We start from the raw sequence: 21,283 nt of genomic DNA on the forward strand, positions 1-21,283 counted from the left end.
GCAAGTATTTAAAAAAAAAACTAAAAGATAAAACTAACTGACAAAAAAAAGACTACGTTTCGAAGTACCTTTTGCAGTAGGTACTGCAGATGCAGTATTTACAATTGTGTCACAAGATTCTGTAGGTCAAACTTTACAATTATGGTGTTTCTGAATATGTCGCAGCCTTGATGACGAACCAAATATGTTCTTATCTGGTGTAATGCTAATCAGTGGAGACAACACAGCTGCAGATTCTTCATATTTCCAGACGTAAGGAATGCTTTCGTATACATCAGGAGAAAAGCTCCAGTGACTAAACAGAACAGCTGACCACAAAGTCTCTATCACGAGATCCTCTCAGTTCAGAGACAACAGCAAATAAATCATAGATTATCATGAATGACGATATGATGGAGGTCAGTGGCACAACCTTTGGTCTCAGCAACAGATTGCATGTTTTAGGCATCCAAAGTTTAGGAAATTATGAGGTTCTTAAATTGTTTATTTATTTTTAATGTATTTGTGAAAAGACTGGTTTAGGTTTGACTTGCATTCCCTGCTGCAAAAGGAGACTACAACAAATCAGAAAAGGTATTTATACCCTTTAAACTTTTCCATATTTTATTACAGTGATAAACGTTCTGTTTGGATTTAATGTGAGACATTAAAACAGTGTTTATTTGTGATTATGGCTCCAAACTCATTTTACAGATGAAAATGCTGAAACTCTGCTGATTACAGGAAAATATGGAAACTAATCTAAAAGCTGATTCTATTCATTCATTATTTTCCCCCTTCACAATAAAATGTACAATCCAAACTGTATGAAGACACTTCAATGAACTTTGATGTCACCCTCAATGCACTGCCACCTGCTGGGAAGCTTGTGTAACTGCACCACGGGAAGAATTCAGTCCCACTGGCCAGGTTAACAAAAAAACAACAACAAAAAAAACACCAAAAACGGTGTCGCACTAATTTTATGAAAATTGCGATTATTCTTCAGGTCATTAAAATGGACGTAGAGCTTTACTGGAAATATGTTTTCAGTGTCGCTGGAAAGGAATATCTGGCACTGCCCATATATTCCTGCCCATAATTTCCCTTTTTCTAGTGCCATAGAGAAAAATTCTCGGTGATAATAATTGGTGTTATTATCATTAATTTGCTTGTACATGCACAGTTGAAATCCCGTGAGCTCTCTTCTTCTTGAAAAAGGAAAAGCTCCTAATTGACGCAGGTGATGATTGGCAACACCTGCGCGCGCGCTGATACGCGGGCGACACGTGCTCCACTTTCCTCGAGCTCTCTCCCGGCGGAGAGTCTCTCTTGCCTTCGTCTGACCGCCTCTTCTCGTCTGCGATGGGGAAACGAAAGCTGTTGTCAGCGGCTGTCGGCTGTTTCCGCGCTCTGCTGCTCCTGAGCCTGGTGTCCCGCGGCCCGCCGCCGGCGAGCCCCTCCGACGCGCTGCGCAACCTGAGCGCCCTGACCTACCCGTACAGCAGCATCCTCTCCCCGCTGCTCAAAGCCCTGTCGGAGCACGAGGGGAGCAGGTGGAGCCTGGACGTGAGGAAAGGGGCGAAACCCGAGCACAGATACGTGAAATATCTGACGGAAGTTTACAAGAAGTCGGCCAGGACGCAGAGGGGAGATGAAGTTTACAACACCGTCCGGCTGATCAAGCCCCAGGAGGAATGTCCTGCACAAAGCAATAAAGGTGAGCGGCGATGTGATTGGTTCTCGGTTTCAGTTTTGGGGCAGAAGATTTTTTTCCAGTTATGGTTTGGGCCTGGAGACCTAAAAGTGAAAACTCATTAGGATTACTGCTGAAAGAAAGATGGTCTGAAATGTTTGACCTATTTTGCTGTAGATCAGGGGTTCTTTAATATTTTTATAATATAGCAGTAGTGTTAAAGTAGCCTATAGCATACAAAGTTTTTCACCTACCTCCATTTCTTTGCTCTTGCTTCCTTTCCTTTCTCGTTTTCTTATTTTGTCTTCCTCCCCATACTTTGTTTTTTCTCATCCCTCTTTCGCTTCTTGTGTTCTGATTGTTTGGTCCTTCATGTTCATTTCTTGTCTTTCCTTCTCTCCCAAAAATGTATGTGACTGAAAATTAAGCCTAAAAAGTATGAAATGAGCAGACGAAAACAATCTGGAGGAACCATGTCAATATCTGCTGAGGCCTTGTAATGACTTTTTCATGATTCTTGAACTGGAAAAGCATCTAAAATGTCAGATACTGGTCCCAAAATGCAATTTTTAGGCTTATAACTGCAGGGGCTCCATGCAAACACCTATTCCACTTTGAAATGTACAGCTCTGGAAAAATCGAGACAACTTGAAATGATCCGATTTGACTTTTTATAGGTAAATGTTTGAGAAAAACGAACACTGTTCTATTATTCTATTAACTACTGACATGTCTCTGAAAATCCAAACAAAAACGAGAAATGGTCAAAATAGCAAAAATAGACGCAGTGCTTTCAGACGCACTGCTATTTTGATTAAATAAGTCATAGTTTGGCTGTAATGTGATGGATACTTTCTTAAGGCTCTGTGTAAACAAATTGGTGAATCTAGTCTTGTGCAGTACCTGGATCTTGTCTTCTCTTTCAGAAACTTTTTCACAAGATTTGTCCTACAGCCTTGATCAAGTAAGAAGAAAAGAGCAGCTCCTGAAGTCATCCCTGCTGTACAGTTTCAACCTTAACAACCTGGCAGCTGTCAGCTCTGTGTGTTACCTGAGCATAAAGGAGCATGAGCAGTCCAACCAGTGCCAGCTGTGTGCTGGGATCTCTCATACCCTGAACCTCACAGACAATACGCACAAGAGGCGACGCAGGAACTGGGTGGAAGTGGATGTTACCTTGTTTCTTCGACCTGTACAAAAGAGGAACGTAGGCTTTCTCGTTAACATCTCCTGTCCTGAGGAGCAAAGAGCTGGGCGCAATGGTTTCAGATCTCCTTTGGGATTCACCCTGAGGTCTCCTTCTCTGATTCTATATCTCAATGACACAAGCAAAGTCGCCCACCAGAGGTCACTTGCGAGTTCCAGTGCAGATGTAAGGTCACCCACTGCGTTAGACACATTTCAGAAGCAAGTTTTTAAATCGGCACAAAGGCATGGACAAAACAAGAGGTGGAAGAGGGCGTCTCCGAAGAGCAAGCGTGGAGATAAAAGCTTCGACATGCAGCTGCCTGAGCTTAAATCCAGCTCTGAATTCCCAACCACAGACTGCGCCTTGTATGACTTCAGGGTGCGATTCAGTCAGCTCAAACTGGATCACTGGATTGTTTTCCCACCAAAGTACAACCCCAGGTACTGCAGAGGCATCTGCCCAAGGACCATGGGCTTCATCTACGGTTCCCCTGTCCACACCATGGTGCAAAACATCATCTATGAGAAGCTGGACTCTTCTGTTCCCAGACCATCGTGCGTTCCTTCCCACTACAGCCCCCTCAGCGTCATGATCTTTGAAGAAGATGGCTCCTACGCCTACAAGGAGTTTAAGGACATGGTTGCTACCAGATGTACGTGTCGCTGATGCCAGTTCTTCTGAACCATCTCCATTTATCTGCAACTGACCACTGTAGATCGAAACTAAATTAATTCATAAAGCTGCAAAAAAAAAGTAACATTAAAAAAAATGTTCAGGAGCAGGGGTGTTAAAGTATTTTATCATCTGAAAGGGGACTGTGGTGTTTTGTTTTCCTTTTTTGTTAAAACTTGCAAATGAATCCTGTTCAACATACGGTTAATATAGTTGACTTGATCACTTGCAAAAACAAGTGTCTTTTTTTATTTTTGTCTTTTGCTAATTTTGTGTGAGTTGTCTGTCTTTATTTAATTTAATACAGTAATTTTCTTTTAAGTAGTCCTCTTCTGAAAAAAAAAATGAAAAAATAAAATCACACCCCCACTATCTCTGATCAAACCTTTTTACATATACTTTTATTCCTGTGATTACTACAAGGCACTGTCTTCATGATTTGCAGAGTGAAAGTTGTCAGGGTTTCAGTGTATATTTATTGTCAAAAAGTGCCTGTGCGAACTGACTATGCTTGTATTTATACTGGTTAAATGTGACTAATATATCATGTCTATTTATGCAGTCTGGATGAATTGATGGTCTGTGCTTGGTTTATGGATATCCAAAAGGAGTGAAATGAGTTGATATATACTCTGAAAAACAAAAAATAATAAAATATGCATAGACCTCTCTGTATGAGTCCATTAATCAAATGGTTGTTTTTTTTAATCTGTTTGCTTCTTGCTGTTATCTGCATCCAGAGAACTGGAAAGTGCATGTATCTAGTCTAGCTTATGATTATGGAAGGACACATGGAATTTCTTATAGAAACATTAGACATATGATATGGGTTCTATGTAAATGTAGATCTGTCTGCTCCAAATGCTGGAAATTGTACTCCTACTACCAAGTCTAGGGGTTCTGCAAGTAGCTCTTTGGACCAAAAATTATAAAGAACAAACTATCTTGGTTTTTGACACTTTCCATAAATGTTTATTTTTCTAAAGGTTGATGTAAGACCTGTGGCCCTAAAGTTTTATTTAGCTGGGATTTTATTTAGTGCAAAAATGACTCCTTGGTTTGGAAAGTTTGTAGATCTGTAAGCTGGGGATCTAGGTTACATCCCCCATGAAACTGTCAAAATTCACTTGCACAGCTTTGTTTTTTTCATGACCTTTAGTCAGTTTTGACTGGCTGATGCTCTGATAACTGTATGATCTATTTTCCTATTTGTGATGCCAACACTTAATTCTTTGGGTGCCAATCCTAGATTTTCAAGCCTTTTGAAAGCCTTTAAATGCTAGCTTATAGAATTAAATTGCATGCTTCTACTTGGTTAAGCATCCTAGTGGATGCCTAATAGTTTTTCATTTTTGCCAGTCTGTGTACATACTGCTATGTACACAGGGTTAAACTCTTGACATTCATCTTCCCAACAACGGCCACCATCTCATCCCAGTAAGGATTCAAAGACATTTGAAGGTTTCAAGAGGTGTGTGATCCATTGTACTGCATTGTACTGAGTGTGAACCATGGGTCTGACCATATTCACAAGTATCCATCTAAAATAAATTAATTGTGAAATTTTTACTTTTTGGCTCCACATCTTGAAGTCACCCCCAATATTGAAAACTGATTCAATGATTGTGGTGTTACTATACTTGATTGGCCTGCAAACTGGCCTGAACTGCATCCTATGGAGAATCTACATAGTACAAAAGGAAGATGAGACGCCAAAGCCAATAATGCAGATGACCTGAAGGCCACTAAAGTGATCTTGGTTTACGTTGCACCTGAGCACAGCCACAGTCCAATTTTCACCATGCCATGCACTAATGCAGTAATTATTCCAAACTGTGTCCAAATCAAATTTATGCAGTGAGTCCAAATCATCAAAATGACAAGAAATTAGTTTGAAATTTTCAATGTTTCACTTGTAACATATTTAGCTTTTCTCTACCTTTTTTTTTTGCAAATGTACTTATGTTTGTATCTTCTTATGCTCTATCAATAGGGATGGATTTTCTTTTTAATGAAACGTTTTAATGTTTTAACATTTCTGAATTAACTGTAGGATTGGTCACATTCCTCACTGAAATTCATGTATATTTTTCTAAAAAATACATTGAAAACCATCATAATAGCATATTTTCTTTTCTCTACGCTTATATTTTTTATTAAGACTCCAATAACTCAATTTGATCCATTGAAGTGAAGGAAACTCTTGCCTATGGTGTCTCCAGTCCACTTGGTGGCGCCAATTCCCTCAGCGTTTTAAAGCGGCAAAAGAAGACGCTGACCCGGAAAGTTTTTAGCTATCCTGTCTGTGAAGAGGCCGAACGGTGCGTCTCAATGTCAACGTCCCAAATTCGCTTTTTTTCTTTACTATGTTCTTCCGCTGTTAGGTTTTGAATATGAACGCTTTCAGTTTACTCTCCTAGGATATGGCAGCTATTTCCGCGTGAAGATTTCAAATGTTTTATAGATGTTTCTCCATTAGCGGTTGATGCTAATTGTTGTTGCTAACACTTGGCCGCAGTAGCTTCTCGATATTCGTATGATGCTTATTAAATAAGTGTTTAACGATGTATGTTCAAGAATATTTACCTATTAAAGCTTTGTTTCTTATGTTTAAAACAGAAAATAGCTTTAAATAGTTTGTCACATTCCCACAAAGTTTTTATGACACTAAGTTAGGTAATGGTTTGCCATCTGTGGAGTTTATAATGAGGTGTTTAGGAACCCACTAACAGGGTTTTGTGTGTGTTTGTGTTTAAATCAGAATAGCAAAAGCTATTAACGTCACTGATGGCCAAGTAGCCAGTGCCTAAGTGAGGATTTGACGTGTGATATGTAATGAAATCATAAATTCTTTGTTTTTTTCAGTTTGCTTTACTGTGTTGTTGAAATTTACTGAAATTTAATGCAGTCTTCTTCAAACCACATATGTAACTAGAAAAAATTACAAAGTGATTATAAACTAGTCCACCACCAAGAAATTTTGGAGCCATGATTTTAATAATGGTTTGCTTTGGTTAACTACATTTATGCATAAAAATTGAATTATTTTCAATAAATTATTTTTCCTAGACCTTGTCTTGTTTGATTCAACTATTTACATTCTGGACACATTTTAGTTTGTGTGTCAATGGTTGTGTGTTCATAACTGTCATTTATCTGTGTTTTCAGATCAGCTCTCTGGTGAACATGGGCCGCCACTTTGGAGATTTAGCCAGGGTCAGGCATGTGATCACGTACAGCCTGTCGCCTTTTGAGCAAAAGGCTTTCGCCAACTACTTCTCAAAGGGTATTCCCAATGTGTGGAGAAGATTCACAACTTCTTTCTTTAAAGTTGCCCCCCGTGAGTTCACATGATTATGGCATATTTTGTTTTACTTTCTGCAACTGAAAGTGAATGGTGTTTATTGAATATGCCTTGTTGTAATTTTAGTTTTTTGTTTGTTTGTTTTTCATATACTGATCACTTGTATTCACAGATGTATGTTAGTAATGCTAATGTCACTCAACATTGTAACTTTTTTTCCAATTTGTATGCATTTGATTTCCCACAAGAGATGGTGTGAATAGTTTCACCAGAGAAAATGTAAATGTGTGGATATTTAAGCCAGAATTTTTTTTACCCTGGATAGTCAATCTAAGACTGATGGAATATACATTTTAAAAGGATATTGTAATTTAGAGCAAAGTCGATCTAAAACAATATACCTTCATTTGAAGGAAGAAATACATTTGACATGTTCTTGGTTCAAGTCAATGGTCATTGCTATTCTGTGACAAAACATGTCTTGTGTATATTTTGTAAAGTCTGCTCAGGTGTGCTTTGCTGTTTTAGTAGGAATTAACTGCCTGTTTAAAAATCAGCAAATGGGCTTAACCTTTGCTAATTTTTGCTTTCTTTTGCAGCCATGGCCCTCATGTATCTGACCTACAGTTGGGGCAACAGTGTCCACCAGGAAAGCAAGAGAAAGAATCCTGCTGACTACGCCAATGAGGAATGAACGTTTTCCATCTTCTGAAAAGCTGCTCTGTTAACTTTAACTCTCTGTAACCAATAAAAATGTAAAATGTTTGTGTGAAATCAGTTCTGTTTGTTTAAATAGTTTATTCACTGTTTCGCAATTAGTTATGTTTTTGTGTTATAACACAAAACTGAACTGAACTTATTAGAAATTAATCTATAATTATTTGAAAAAAATATCTGATTGGGTTTGAGTAGGTAAAAGGCATATGCTTACATTTTTTAAATATTTCAGAGTTGATTCTTGAAGTAGTAGAACTTGCAGGTCTGATGGTGTGTCTAACATCTGATTTCTATTTTTGAGTTTTTGTTTTGTCTTTCTTTAGAGGCCAGATTTCTTATGAATACAGTACCACATGGTATGACCTTCATTACTAAAAAAACAAGATAACTCAGATGAATTAGATTTTTTAAAACGATTGTACAATAAAAGCAACACTTGAATTTAAAATAACTCAAATTTTGAAATGTTTATTACATTTATCTTTAGAAACACATTTGGTAACTATTAATTGCCAGATGCTTTAAATAAATTGCAAGCATTCAGACAGGAAATTCACACAAAACAATAAAAAGGCAGACAATTATAGTACTTTATTCAAGATACATGTTGCTTAAAATAGGCAAAAAGCCACAAACTGACATAAATAAAATATCAAGTTCATTTGAATGAAAAGTAAATGTTGCAAGTTACTTAAATAAAGCACAGACTATGAATACAGTATGATAGCTTATGTTAAGTTGCAGAAGATAATATGATCACTTTATGGATTACTTCAAAATAAATCACTTGCCTCCCAAATAATAACATTTCTGACCTGTAGGTGGCGCACCCTGGCGGAGTCGAGTGCATCTCTGCAGTGAAACGTCATTGGTCGACGAACTGTCAGAAAATTCCTGAACGCTCTCACGCAGATCCGCCGGGCGCACCGCATGCTGCTGCTGCTTAGTTTCATGGAACAAGAGCAAGGGAGGATCTACATCTGTTGACTAAAAGCCACCAGAGCTGCTACTTTTACTATTAGCACTTGATTATATTTGTAATTCCTACTTATCACTCTGAACTGGTTTAGCTAGTTAACGAAAATATGTCCGTTGTGGGTTTTGACGTCGGGTTTATGAACTGCTATGTAGCAGTAGCCAGAGCCGGAGGGATTGAAACTGTCGCTAATGAATACAGCGACCGCTGTACACCGTAAGTACAAGTACTTGCAAATGTATTTATGGGTTTTAGTCATGCCGCTTAAATGTGTGTAAGTGCTAAACATAAATGAATTGGATATTTTTTAAAGTTCATAACAATGTATGAAGCTAATGTTGCTACATGGCTAGTTAGCATGCTAACAGATTTCACAACAGGAAATGTTGAGGCATGTGAGTGCTAAAGCTAACGCTAGCTAATTCGAACGTATTGGCCTGTGAAGAAACTGCCTTCTTTTTTTGCGTTGATTAAAATATTATCTATGACTGTTAAAGTAATGCGTATGTTCTCGATAAAAGATTGGCATATAATTGACAGGCCCAATCAGGTGATGCAGCCATAAAGCACATGATGAGAGGAGGCCGGTTGCATCCCTCTGTCAAAACCCGCTATCAGTTCGTTGTGCTTTTTATTCAGACCCGTCCAGTTTGCACAGGGAAAATTACGAGTGAACATTATTATTATTTTTTTTTTTTGTAGGATTCGACTTCATATAATTAAATCATGAACATGAGTCGTTTAAAAAAAATTCACTGCACAATTACAAGATGCAACACACACTAGTTAATAACGATTTATAGTAATCTTGAAGCCTGGGTGTTTTGCCCAAATTCTCTTGCCTTTTTTCGTGGTAATTGTTTTCTTTGGGTTTGCTACAGTCTGTTTCAGCAAATAATTTTCTGTTCCGTTGGAGCATAACTGCTTAGGACCGGTCTTAGAAAATTAATGTAATGAATGTTTTTTTTTTTTTTTTTTATGAGAATATAGTCATTATATTGTGAGACCAAAGTGACAATAAGAGTTTAGTCATAGAAGTAGAATGAAAATAATATTGCTAGAAGAGAGTTGCAAAATTTGAAGAAAAATAATCATTTTAATGATAGAAACACAAGATCCGAGTTGGAGCAGCCTAGCAAGTCCATTTGATTCTTTCTTCGAATTGGACACAGTTAATTGCACAATGGTTTTAAAGTCCTGCTACTGATGGTAATTTGATTCTGATGTGTTAAACATTTCCTTGTTTGTAAAATCGATGCCAAAGTATCACTTCACAAGATGCTCAACATTACTCATTTTCATGCCATGGTGTTTTATCTTCCCATAAAAATCACAGCTTTATTCCCTTCGTATAACATTATTTTTAATCATTTCAAATAACAAAATATTCTTAGTCTGGCCCTACTAGTCCATCATACAAACCTGCTAAAATTCATCATATTTTTCTCTTTGATGGTTGCCATCTAAATACTTGTTTGGTGAAACTATTTGAAGGAGATCTTTCTCCACTGGGCACTGGCTGGTGTGAGATTCTCACTATGAAAACCTTGGGGGGGAAATAAACAATGGTGGTGTTATTAATTGAAAAATGTTGTTTTTATATTTAAAAAAAAGGCATTGCATTATTCATCTGCTGCTAAAATAAGGCATTAGGAATGTTCTGGTTTTAAACAGAACAGTATTATTTTTTACCAGCTATTTGATTCTGGTTCAAAGAGTTGAGCAAAAATACAGAATGAACATATGTCAAGTCAGGTAGTTGTTTTCAAGTATTTGATGCACACAACCTGCTTTATTTTCTACTCTTTAATCCAATGTTTATCATAACAATAATTTACAAATTGCTGAATTTGTAAAGCAACAAGATGGAGCGGGGCAGTACTACGTTACTCTTTACTCAGTACGTCCAGAAAAATAACTCTGGGTGCTCTGACTTCACATCATCGAAATGGCATCATAGAATTTCTTTTAGCAAGTATACCCAACATTTTGTAAATAACCAGCTCATGCCTAGTATTTTTAACATAAAAACAAAAGTTTTTAGGGGGAGCTAACTGTCTTCTTTTTCCATTGTAGAGCATGTGTTTCATTTGGACCCCGGAATCGATCTATTGGTGCAGCTGCAAAAAGTCAGGTATGCTTTACTAAACTGGAGCTGGTCGGCACATGAAAAAAGTTTTTCTATAGGGAACTGAGGATGATCCTGGACATGCGTACAGTAGACATGCTATCAGCACAGACAAAGAATAACAGTAAAGCTAAAATGTCCTAGCTCAGTATTTTCTGAGGGCTAACGGCAGGCTACTGTTTCTGTGTGATAGGTTGTCACAAACTGCAAGAATACAGTCCAAGGATTCAAGAGGTTTCACGGCAGATCCTTTACAGACCCGTTTGTGCAGTCCCTCAAAAATAGCTTGGTCTATGACATTGCACAAATGCCGACAGGAACAACAGGCATCAAGGTAAGAGAAAACCTCTTGGCAGCCACGTCTACTTTTATTTATATTTCTTTATCAAATTCCACTTTGCAGTCTCTGAGGTTTCTGCTGTATCGGCACATTTTGTTTACAAAGTAGTAAATCTTGAATAGAGGGACAAATATTTCACTGAATGATTGAGAGACTTTCTGGTCGTTTCCAAATCTAGTTAACTTTCATGAAGTGAATAATTGTGAGAAGATGACTATTTATTGGGCCTCAGCTGCATTGGCAAGAGAAAGTATTTACACTCCTGTTAGTCAAAAATGAAACCATAGTAAATCATTTAAAAGCTTTTCTGTCCTCTTCCTGCGACGTTGTAGACGTTCAAACACTGACTGTTCCATTTCACAAGTGCTTTCCTTCAGGTCAGTTATCACATATAGATATTAAAAAAAAATTTAGTGATGTTTTTATTTTTGTGCCAAGATCAGCACAATTATGACAAAAAGTTCAAGTTTGTTCTCATTAGACCAGGGGTGCCCAAAGTGGGTCCTCGAGGGCCGGCATCCTGCATGTCTTAGTTCTCTCCCTGATTTAACGCACCTGGGTCAAATGATGGCTCGGTAGAAGGCCTAAGAAGAACACTGACATGCTGAAAAGGTTTTTGGTTCTACCAGGGAAAGGCATCCTGCCCTCGAGGGCCGACTTTGGGAACCCCTGCGTTAGACCATAACTCATTCTTCCGCAGAATTATGGGAAAATCTCAGCCTAGAGGTTTTCTCTGGGAGAAAAGACTTATCCTTTTTTAAGATTTTCACAGAATACAGGAGATCATTGTCACATGCATTAGAGAAGAAAGTGATAAAAATGGGATTTGTCTTCTGACCACTGTGTTTACCCAAGGGATTCATTTGGGTTCTATTGTGCTGCATGATATCAGGAAAATGGGATGCTGATGCTGAAAACTGTGAACAACCCACAGTTTGCTGACTCATTTCTTTCTTTGTCACTAAACCCTGTCCTGACCACCTTTTCACTCTCACCACTCAAAATATACATCATGTTTGGACATTAAGGACTGTTTGAAGCTTGACAGTTAAAATATAGTATCCCACCAGAGATTGCATGTAAGCATTCCTTTTTGATGAGGATATTGTAGATGGTAAATATTGCAATAATGCCTGACATGATAAGAGATGATTTCAGCGGCTCTTAGACATGGAAATTGTTTATGGCACCTGTACTGTGTGGAGTTGTGACATATTAGTGCTATAATAGGCTCACCTTTACTCTACTCACAGTGGTGCATGATACAGACTTTATTGCTGCATAAACCAAAAACTAAAGAGTGCATTTGGACAAATTGACTACTGTTTTAATTGAAGTTTTCTTTCGTGGCACATCTTCAGCTGGAATCATTCACTCTTTACTTTAATCAGAGTTGCATAAAGAAATACCATGCGGTTGTGCTTCTGTTACCACAGGTGATGTACATGGAGGAGGAGAAGGTGTTCAGCATTGAGCAGGTCACTGCCATGCTGCTGACCAAGCTGAAAGAGACGGCTGAGGGTGCGCTGAAGAAGCCCGTGGCAGACTGCGTTGTCTCTGTAAGTTTCCACTGACACACCCATTACTCCACTTCAGCTCTTCCACTTGATTTGACTTGTCCGGAGGTTTTCACTTTTACCACAGTAGTCTGGTCTGTTGTCCTATGTTTTGTTTGGGTCTTAGTGGTAAGCTCTCCTGACAAATTTTCGATTAGTTATGTCATCAGTAAAAGTGCTTATGATTTCTAAGTAGTATGAATGAATGAATAAATTGAAATACTTCATTAATCGCAAAGGGAAATAAAGAGTCTCTATTATAGTGTATTCTTCATTGAATGCAGCATTACTTTTTTTGTCATGAAAATAACTTTATATTTTAAACTAATCCCAACAGTAAAACTTTTTTTTTTAAATTAAAAAGAGAGCAACAATAAAGTTCTTGGATCTGATCTGTGATGGAAGGAAATATGATTTTAGAGCAGCCTGTTCCTCCAAAATTACCTCAAACAAGCGTAACAAAAATAAAGGCAGCTTTGCATGGAATAAATTAAGTGTAATTATAATCAGATGTTTCTTAGATGTTTCTTAGATGTTGAATTATAGTGATTCACACTTGACTGATTGATGCAAGACAGTCTCTAGACTGTTTGTAGTAAAAATAATGCAAATGTTAGATTTGGTTAAATTACCAGCATTATGCAACTTTAAATGCTCTTCTGTTGTGTTTAGGTTCCCTGCTACTACACCGATGCTGAGAGGAGATCGGTGATGGATGCAGCTCAGATTGCTGGACTAAACTGCCTGCGGCTTATGAATGAAACCACTGCAGGTTTGTAATAAGACTTTATCTCAGATAGTTTTCTTCTGTATTAGTAGAGTTGATCCACTATTATAATTTCAGCCTTTTTTCTCTAATTTACCTGCCTTTTTTTTTGTTTGTTTGTTTGTTTTGTTTTTTTACTCCTCCAGTTGCATTGGCCTATGGGATTTATAAACAGGATCTCCCTGCTCCCGAGGAGAAAGCCAGGAATGTTGTGTTTGTGGACCTGGGCCACTCTGGATTTCAGACATCAGTGTGTGCTTTTAATAAGGGCAAACTCAAGGTACGAATTCTACAAAACAGCCACTGTGACTTCTTTATATTTAGCTCTTTTAGACATGCAACATGTTGACCATAATCAGATCAGCTGTCACTCTTAGCTGGAAGATTAGCTGCTTAAAGACATTTTTCTTTTACTGGTCAGTGAATGTACCACACACCTCCAGGTCACTCAGAGGGTGCCACTCTTTAGTTTGGAAGCTGATGCTGAATAACAAAGTTTTTATTATCTGTGAGGTATTTAATATGAAGTTGTACCAAGATGTGTGACTCTTTAAAAAGAACCTGTATTGTTGAGCCATATCAACTGGTCAGGCTGTGAGAGAGTGAGAGAGATCAAGACTTTCAGCACTTTGGAGAACAGTAGAGTTGCTCTATTTATTGTTTGACCTTCCAAACCTTTTATATTATAGACCCTGCTGGATCCATAATGCACATCAATAATACACTTCAATTTTACAAAGACTGGTGCAAATCTAATGCTCAGCAAAATGACTCCTAATGTTATATTTTAATGCCAACTCTAATAAATGTCTTTTTTTAATATACTAATAAAAACCTGTTTTACAGCAACTGCTTGCTCTCATACAGAGTGAGATGTTGCATCTCCTCCTATTATGAATAATTAATAACCTCTAGCCACTGGAAGACGAGCGAGAACTTTCAATGCTGTTTTGATATCATCTTACATTACTATTTATATTGTTATATTGATGATTTACAAAAACCAAGCCTGTGAAATTCTGATCGGTTCTTCACTACCTGTTGAATTTAGTCTCGCATCTCATCGCCTCTCAGGTCCTCGCCACAGCCTGCGATCAGCTGTTGGGAGGAAAGGACTTCGACGAAGTCTTGGTGAAGCATTTCTGCGAAGAATTTGGGAAGAAGTACAAACTGGATGTGAAGACCAAGCCCAGGGCTCTGGTCCGGCTCTACCAGGAGTGTGAGAAGCTGAAGAAACTGATGAGCGCCAACTCCTCTGACCTGCCCTTGAACATTGAGTGCTTCATGAATGACATCGATGTATCGGGACACATGAACAGGTAGACCAACAATAGACGCTTCCTCCTGCTTGTGTTCATTGTTTGTGTCTTCACCACTTATGTAATGTTCCCGTTTTCTTGCCTAAGGGGTCAGTTCGAAGAGATGTGTGTTGATATTTTGGCCCGAGTCGAACCTCCTCTGCATAGCCTGTTGGAACAAGCCAGTAAGTAAAATTTCACCGACTTTAACTCCCTCGCTGATCTGCCTGACTGGCTTCAGGACAATGAGTTTGAAACTGTTTCCTTTTCTTTGATAAGAGCTGAAAAAGGAAGATATCTATGCAGTAGAGATAGTTGGTGGAGCGTCCAGAATTCCAGCCGTCAAAGAGAGGATCAGCAAATTCTTCGGGAAGGAGTTGAGCACCACCCTGAATGCCGATGAAGCAGTGGCCAGAGGATGCGCCCTGCAGGTACATTACGCCCAGTATTCACACTCTGGTCTCAACCTGTTTATGTCTGAGTGCAGTGTGTCACCAGAAACTAATGTGGACTCCTTTATTCCCCACAGTGTGCAATACTGTCTCCTGCCTTCAAAGTCAGGGAATTTTCCATCACAGATGTTGTCCCTTATCCAATCTCTCTGAAGTGGCATTCGGCTGCGGAGGAAGGTCTGAGGTGAGAGAAAAACGACTAGTATCATCCTAAGTTGATTTCTTCTGCTTGAGTTTTCTGTTTAAAGTAGTTTTAATTTGTTATTTCAGTGATTGCGAGGTGTTTCCTAAGAACCACGCAGCACCGTTCTCCAAAGTACTCACCTTCTACCGGAAGGAGCCTTTCTCCTTGGAGGCCTATTACAGCAGTCCTAATGAGCTGCCATATCCTGATCCTACCATTGGTGAGAAACCCAGACGTTTGAAAGACTCTGAGACCAGGTCCTACATTCTGGTCTCAGATTTCAGAATGCCCAGACATTCATAGCTTTTGTGTTCATGTCAGCGACAGGATTTGACACCTTTGTTCGTCACACACAGAAATATCTACCAGCTATGTTCCGCCACCCATTTGTTGAGACCGGAATAATATGAAATAAATTTTCCGGTTTGCCTGTAAAGCTACACTTACGTTAATTATCTTATGCGCAGCCACCCACAGTGTTCAGTCTTATCTGCTCACCTGTATAAACACACCTGTAGCGTTCTTCCCGACTGTTCGCTCTGAACCGCCACCAGGCAGCTGCTGTGGGAGGAGAAACGCTATCGTAATCCAGGAATCGCGCCAGTCATCTTAAAGATTCTTATTGGCACCCTAAAAAACGACAAAGACCCAGACATTATCACCAATCAATAAAATCCTCCCAGGCCTAACTTGGAAACTGGACAGTATGCTGCTAACAGTTAGCTTTCATCAACAACTTCTTCAGCTTTCGTCAGTGAGAGCACTACACAGCGCATGTAATAACCCGGCTGAAACACAATGTGCTAAATGATAAAATATAATTTAATGAAGCTTCAAGGCAGATCAATTTTCCTCGAGGAATTATAAAACTCAAGGTACTCAAGGAATCGTTTCAGCCCTAGACTGAAAGTTTTCCTAAACTCCCTATTACATTGTCTAAAAGTTTTCTTTGTTCATTTCTTATTTCCTTGTGCAAGTTCTTCTTTTAGTTCTTCTTTGTGTTGTTATCTTCACTCATTGAATCAGTTCTTCTGTTTTTTTCAGTCTGGGATTTATGAAAATTCCATATTTAAAATCTGATTGTTGTAATAATATTTTCCATAAAAACATAAAAAATTGTAGGAATGTTACGTTTTCTATTTTTTACTCACATTAAAAAAAAAAAAGCGTGAAAACTTTTTTTTAAATTTTCTCTTCCAGGCCAGTTTTTGATCCAGAAGGTTGTCCCACAGGCATCAGGTGAGAGCTCAAAGGTGAAGGTCAAGGTCCGGGTGAATATCCACGGCATCTTCAGCGTCTCCAGCGCCTCCCTGGTAGAAGTGCAGAAGTCTGATGAGACAGAGGAGCCCATGGAAACTGAGCAGGTGTCCGACAAAGATGGAGAGGTACTGCAATTAAAGAACTAGTGTTACTCAGAAGTTGTTGAAAGTTTCTTTAGATCTTAGAGCCACTCTTGTCACACTAAGTATCCAAAATAATTCACATTCTTGTCTGCATTCAATGGAAAATACTTAATTACTTATAACAGCAGCCAAGGTAGTAGCAGATGACTTTTAATGCCTCTTTTGTCTTATTCTATATAAAGCCAACATCATTGTGGCAAAAGCACTAAGTTGTCTGACTACAAAACCAAGGCCCTTCTTCTTTCCCCAGATGAGATTTTGCAAAGGCCAAGCAGGCTTGTGTGCCTTAAGGCTCTCCCATACTTCAGCCAAAGTGTCGAAATTTATTCTTGAGGTAGTTGGTGATGAAAATTGCGCCATTGTTTCCGGAGGGTGGAATCTTCCTCTCCTTGGGGCCCGGGTTGAACTATTTCGACAGACCTCTGGGAGAAGTGTGGGTTTTTTTTTTGTTGTTTGTTTGTTTTTTTATGTAGAAATGCATAACAAAACCAATTTTGATATTAGACTTCAACTATTCAGCTTCCACTACCTCGTCTTTATAGGTGAATACTTTGAGGTGAATACTTTGTGTACATTTTTATCATTCTTCACTGAATAACTTGAAAGATTGTCAGATGGCTAAAACTCCTACATGGAAATTGCAGCTTTGTTGTTCACAAAAGTGACAATGTGCAAAACAAGTGTGGTGCTAGTTCTGTGGCCGCTTAATTTAACAAAATAGGTAATCCATGGAGGTAATGAAGACCCCGGTGGGTATGTACTCTTAATTGGGAAAGATGTGGCCCGGTGGTCTGCTCCATTGTATAGAAAGTGCTGGTGAATACCAACGTCCCGTGACCACGGGTCAACTAGAACGACTGAAGAAAGGAAGCTTGAATTTCCCCATAGACTCTTACAATATGAACTGAATTAAAACAAATACGTTTTTGTTCATTGCATCATATTTTGATAAACAGCTGTATCCTTTTGGGTGAGAATAAATTCTAGTAGTAAGTTTAGTTGATTAATTAAGCCTAAATCTGCCAGAGGTACAAATAATTTTGGACCCAGCTATAAACATTTGTGCACCATAAAATTAAAGTTTATTGTCATTTGAAACCTTAAGCATTACAGTCAGCAGGGGGCAACATTGAGCTTGCAAAATCCTTAACAAATGAACCAATTCCATGATATTTTTTGAGCTTCAGAATGTAATATTCATGTGGGAATTTGAAACGTTTAGCCATATTTTACATGACTAACTCTCAGAATGAGCAGTAGGTCTATAAAAGAGAGGACAAATTAAAAACCTGTTTTAAAAAGTGGGTTGGGTGGCTTTTTGGTGCCCTGAATTAACAAGGACTGACTGACGAAGGGCCCAACATTAAGCTTAATATGAAAACTTTGACTCATTTCATCTTTGCTACGCTGCCTTCTTTTGAGATGTAATGTTGCATGTTTGTGTCTTCAGACTAAGATGCAGACTGATCAGGATACACAGTCGGCCCAGGGCGATGCTCAGAAACAAACAGATGACAAGACGCCAAATGAAAGCGAAGAAATGGAGGTAAGATGCTCTTTTTCTATGCAATACAAATTTACTAAAATATGCGACTTTTGCATCCACTACTTTGTATTTTAGAAGATGAAATGATGCATAAAAGCCTGATATTTAAAGATCTAACATTTTGTTTCATCGTGTTTCTGGTTTTTCTATATTAATTTTTACAAACATCTAATTGGCCTGTAAAAATCTTCTTCTTTTTTCTCTTTTTTTTTTTTTTTTTTAGACAAGCACAGAAGAGAACAAAGGTGAGAAAAAGTCAGACCAGCCACCACAAGCCAAAAAGGCCAAAGTCAAAACAAAAGTGCTGGAGCTTCCCATTGAGAACAGTCCACAGTGGCAGCTAGCAAACGACATGCTCAACCTGTTTGTGGAGAACGAGGTAACTACATCTTCAGCTGCAAGACGGGAGAGCGCAGCCATGTTCAGCTTTTAAATCTGGTGGTTCCGTCTTGGCAGGGAAAGATGATCATGCAAGACAAGTTGGAGAAGGAGAGGAACGATGCGAAGAATAACGTGGAGGAGTACGTGTACGACATGAGGGACAAGCTGCACGGCATGCTGGAGAAGTTTGTCAGCGAGTCTGTGAGTGAATCACCACCACCTTTTTCCACAGCAGAGCACGGTTTGTTTCAGGAAGTGACTTATTGTCCTGCAAAGACTCTTAGTAATTTTTATAGTAATTTTTATTTCTTTAGGACCGAGACGCTTTGTCATTAAAGCTGGAGGACACTGAAAACTGGCTTTATGAAGACGGAGAGGACCAACCCAAACAAGTTTACATTGACAAGCTCGCTGAGCTGAAGGTAACTACGACTAGGTTAGCGTGCGTTCGCATCGATGGTTTTGTTGAAATATGTTTGTTTTAAACTGATTTGTTTTCTGCAGACACTTGGGCAGCCCATCATGGACCGCTATATGGAGGCTGAAGAGAGACCCAAAGCTTTTGACGAGTTGGGGAAACAAATTCAGATGTACATGAAATTTGTGGAGGCCTTCAAAATGAAGGTACCAGGAGACAAAACAAAACACTATTAATGCTCAACTTTGAATTTTTAAAGGCAGTTGAGAAAGAAAAACTCAAAACATATTTTCTTCGCAAAGCTTTCAATGTATTTCTTTTTTTTCTTTTAATTAAGTTTTACATGCATTTTTGTTTTTTAATTGGTTTTTATTTTAGTTTAAGTGTTAGGTCCTTGTTGCTCTTTCAGTTTGTGAAATATTCTGTTTCTTTAAGAAACTGCAGTTTGTTTCATTTAATTTTATCTTCTCATTTGCCTTTTAACCTGAACAGCTTTATTCAGTGGAAAACGCAGATGTTGACCATTTGTTTAACTTCCTTCTGAGCAGTTAGGAGCTTAAGAAATCTTTTTCTGATTTTGCTGTTTCTGTTGCCTCATCAGTAGCTCCTGGATGTCGTCTTTTCTGCTTATTATGTCTCGCTCTTGTTGCTGTAGTACACAAAAAACTTAACAAATTGCACGTTTGTCTGACAGGTTTGTTTGGAAACTGTTTCTCACATAAGGCCACACATTGAGAGCCGCTACAAAAAAATCTGAAGGAAAACAGGCTTTACTTTTAGAAGAATATGAATACATAGAAAAAGATACATTTTATGAATGTGACATTTAAATTTGCAGATGTTTACAGCAAGTATGAATGATTATAATGAATAGTGACGGCTCTAATTATTTGGAGACTGATTATACACCAGTGAGTATCTTCATTCTTGTTTTGTCCTTCCAGGATGAGCAGTACGACCATTTAGATGAGGCAGACGTCACCAAAGTGGACAAACTGAACAACGATGCAATGATCTGGATGAACAGCACCATGAACCAGCAAAGCAAGCAGAGCCTAGCTGTAGATCCCACTGTTAAAGTGAAAGACATTAAAGCAAAAACAAGGGTGAGTCTTTGCTGTGCCCTTTATTATATTCATGTGAGAATCCATCCTCTCTCTAACACCCTTCTCTTGGTGTTTAGGAGCTGTTCTCTGCTTGTAACCCGGTTGTGACGAAGCCCAAACCAAAGGTGGAGGTCCCCAAGGAGGAAGCACCTGCAGAGCAGAACGGTCCAGTCGACGGCCAGGAGAAGGCCCAGGAGGAAACTACAGACAAGGGAGCAGCTGAGAACACAGGCAACCCAACCTCAGAACCTACAGAGACCAAGCCCGACATGGACCTCGACTAGAACAACCCAAACGCCTCCTGAAGCTACGCTGTACAGGGGCCGGTTGAGTCAGACTGAGATGCGGCCTGGCGGCGTTTATCAGAGCTGGTGACGTGTTTCAGGAACTGCACTTGGACAGTGAAAAAGCAGGCAGGGCGGTGAGCACACCGAGCCCAGCTCATGGTGGCACATCTATCTGACATAGCATGCCCTCTCTTCTTCTGGATGACCTAAATCAAAAGCCAGCTGCAAAATTACTCTGTTTGACAATGAGCGCTGTACACATGATGGTATTTATTTCTGTTGTGTGCTCTGTAACTGTTCTGGTCTGTGTCACAACCTGGTTTTAATAAAGTGGTTGAAAATCTCTCCCAACAGTAGCCCTGTCGTGCTTAAGACAGAAAAATGTTCTGATTTTGCTTGATGCAAAGATAATTATTGTTTCTGTTGAGAACTGCATGTCGGTGTGGCATCTTTAATCTGACAATGTATGATGAACATCAGGTGCACTCTAATAAACATCAAGACCAAGCTAAAGATGAAAGAATATGAACGTGAACTAATACATTTACTGCAAATGGTCTTTGCACCCAGAAGTGGATACTGCACCCAAACATTTGTACTCATCATAGCTCCACTCAAATGTAAAAACTAGCCATTGAAGAAATTACTCAAAAATAAAGTTTTTGATAGTCATTTAATATTTAAAAGTTATGCAATCAAACAGACATACATTTTGTGTAATTTTTTTTTTATTTCAAAGGACAAAAAGGAAAATTATTCATATAACACTAAAATCAGACTAAAGAAACATCACCATTGAATAATCCTCGCCACAGTGAAGCATGGTGAGAATCATGCAGTGGAAAGACTTAGAAAAAACAACAAAAAACTGGTCAGAGTTGGAAA

At 38.7% G+C, this 21,283-nt stretch overlaps 3 protein-coding genes across 3 annotated transcripts; all 3 read left to right on the plus strand.

Moving 5' to 3' along the window:
* Window positions 1-1,267: 1,267 nt before the first annotated feature.
* Window positions 1,268-4,141, plus strand: gdf9 (growth differentiation factor 9). The gene is made up of 2 exons (XM_055034500.1): window positions 1,268-1,699; window positions 2,602-4,141. The coding sequence occupies exons 1-2, from the start codon at window positions 1,345-1,347 to the stop codon at window positions 3,528-3,530; spliced, it is 1,284 nt and encodes a 427-aa protein (XP_054890475.1). The 5' UTR covers window positions 1,268-1,344; the 3' UTR covers window positions 3,531-4,141.
* Window positions 4,142-5,800: 1,659 nt separating this feature from the next.
* Window positions 5,801-7,605, plus strand: LOC129362732 (cytochrome b-c1 complex subunit 8). The gene is made up of 3 exons (XM_055034440.1): window positions 5,801-5,857; window positions 6,705-6,876; window positions 7,440-7,605. The coding sequence occupies exons 2-3, from the start codon at window positions 6,723-6,725 to the stop codon at window positions 7,532-7,534; spliced, it is 249 nt and encodes an 82-aa protein (XP_054890415.1). The 5' UTR covers window positions 5,801-5,857; window positions 6,705-6,722; the 3' UTR covers window positions 7,535-7,605.
* Window positions 7,606-8,446: 841 nt separating this feature from the next.
* On the plus strand, window positions 8,447-20,743 carry hspa4b (heat shock protein 4b). The gene is made up of 19 exons (XM_055033969.1): window positions 8,447-8,749; window positions 10,610-10,667; window positions 10,855-10,995; window positions 12,438-12,560; window positions 13,230-13,329; window positions 13,470-13,603; window positions 14,398-14,642; window positions 14,730-14,806; window positions 14,901-15,052; window positions 15,151-15,257; window positions 15,344-15,477; window positions 16,458-16,642; window positions 18,111-18,206; window positions 18,430-18,585; window positions 18,663-18,788; window positions 18,902-19,009; window positions 19,092-19,211; window positions 19,950-20,111; window positions 20,189-20,743. Exons 1-19 carry the CDS (start codon window positions 8,643-8,645, stop codon window positions 20,393-20,395), a joined length of 2,538 nt encoding a protein of 845 aa, XP_054889944.1. The 5' UTR covers window positions 8,447-8,642; the 3' UTR covers window positions 20,396-20,743.
* The last annotated feature ends 540 nt before the right edge of the window (window positions 20,744-21,283 follow it).

Source organism: Poeciliopsis prolifica, unplaced genomic scaffold, assembly GCF_027474105.1.
Source record: "Poeciliopsis prolifica strain line A6 unplaced genomic scaffold, Auburn_PproV2 SCAFFOLD009, whole genome shotgun sequence".
NCBI classification, from domain to species: Eukaryota; Metazoa; Chordata; class Actinopteri; order Cyprinodontiformes; family Poeciliidae; genus Poeciliopsis; species Poeciliopsis prolifica.

Excerpts from the sequence above, each read along its gene's own strand:
- gdf9 (XM_055034500.1), top strand. The coding sequence starts at position 1,345 with ATGGGGAAACGAAAGCTGTTGTCAGCGGCTGTCGGCTGTTTCCGCGCT. Across the intron at positions 1,700-2,601 it reads TCCTGCACAAAGCAATAAAG|AAACTTTTTCACAAGATTTG; the intron begins GTGAGCGGCGAT and ends CTTCTCTTTCAG.
- LOC129362732 (XM_055034440.1), top strand. The coding sequence starts at position 6,723 with ATGGGCCGCCACTTTGGAGATTTAGCCAGGGTCAGGCATGTGATCACG. Across the intron at positions 6,877-7,439 it reads TTTCTTTAAAGTTGCCCCCC|CCATGGCCCTCATGTATCTG; the intron begins GTGAGTTCACAT and ends TTTCTTTTGCAG.
- hspa4b (XM_055033969.1), top strand. The coding sequence starts at position 8,643 with ATGTCCGTTGTGGGTTTTGACGTCGGGTTTATGAACTGCTATGTAGCA. Across the intron at positions 10,996-12,437 it reads CAGGAACAACAGGCATCAAG|GTGATGTACATGGAGGAGGA; the intron begins GTAAGAGAAAAC and ends CTGTTACCACAG. Across the intron at positions 13,330-13,469 it reads TATGAATGAAACCACTGCAG|TTGCATTGGCCTATGGGATT; the intron begins GTTTGTAATAAG and ends TTACTCCTCCAG.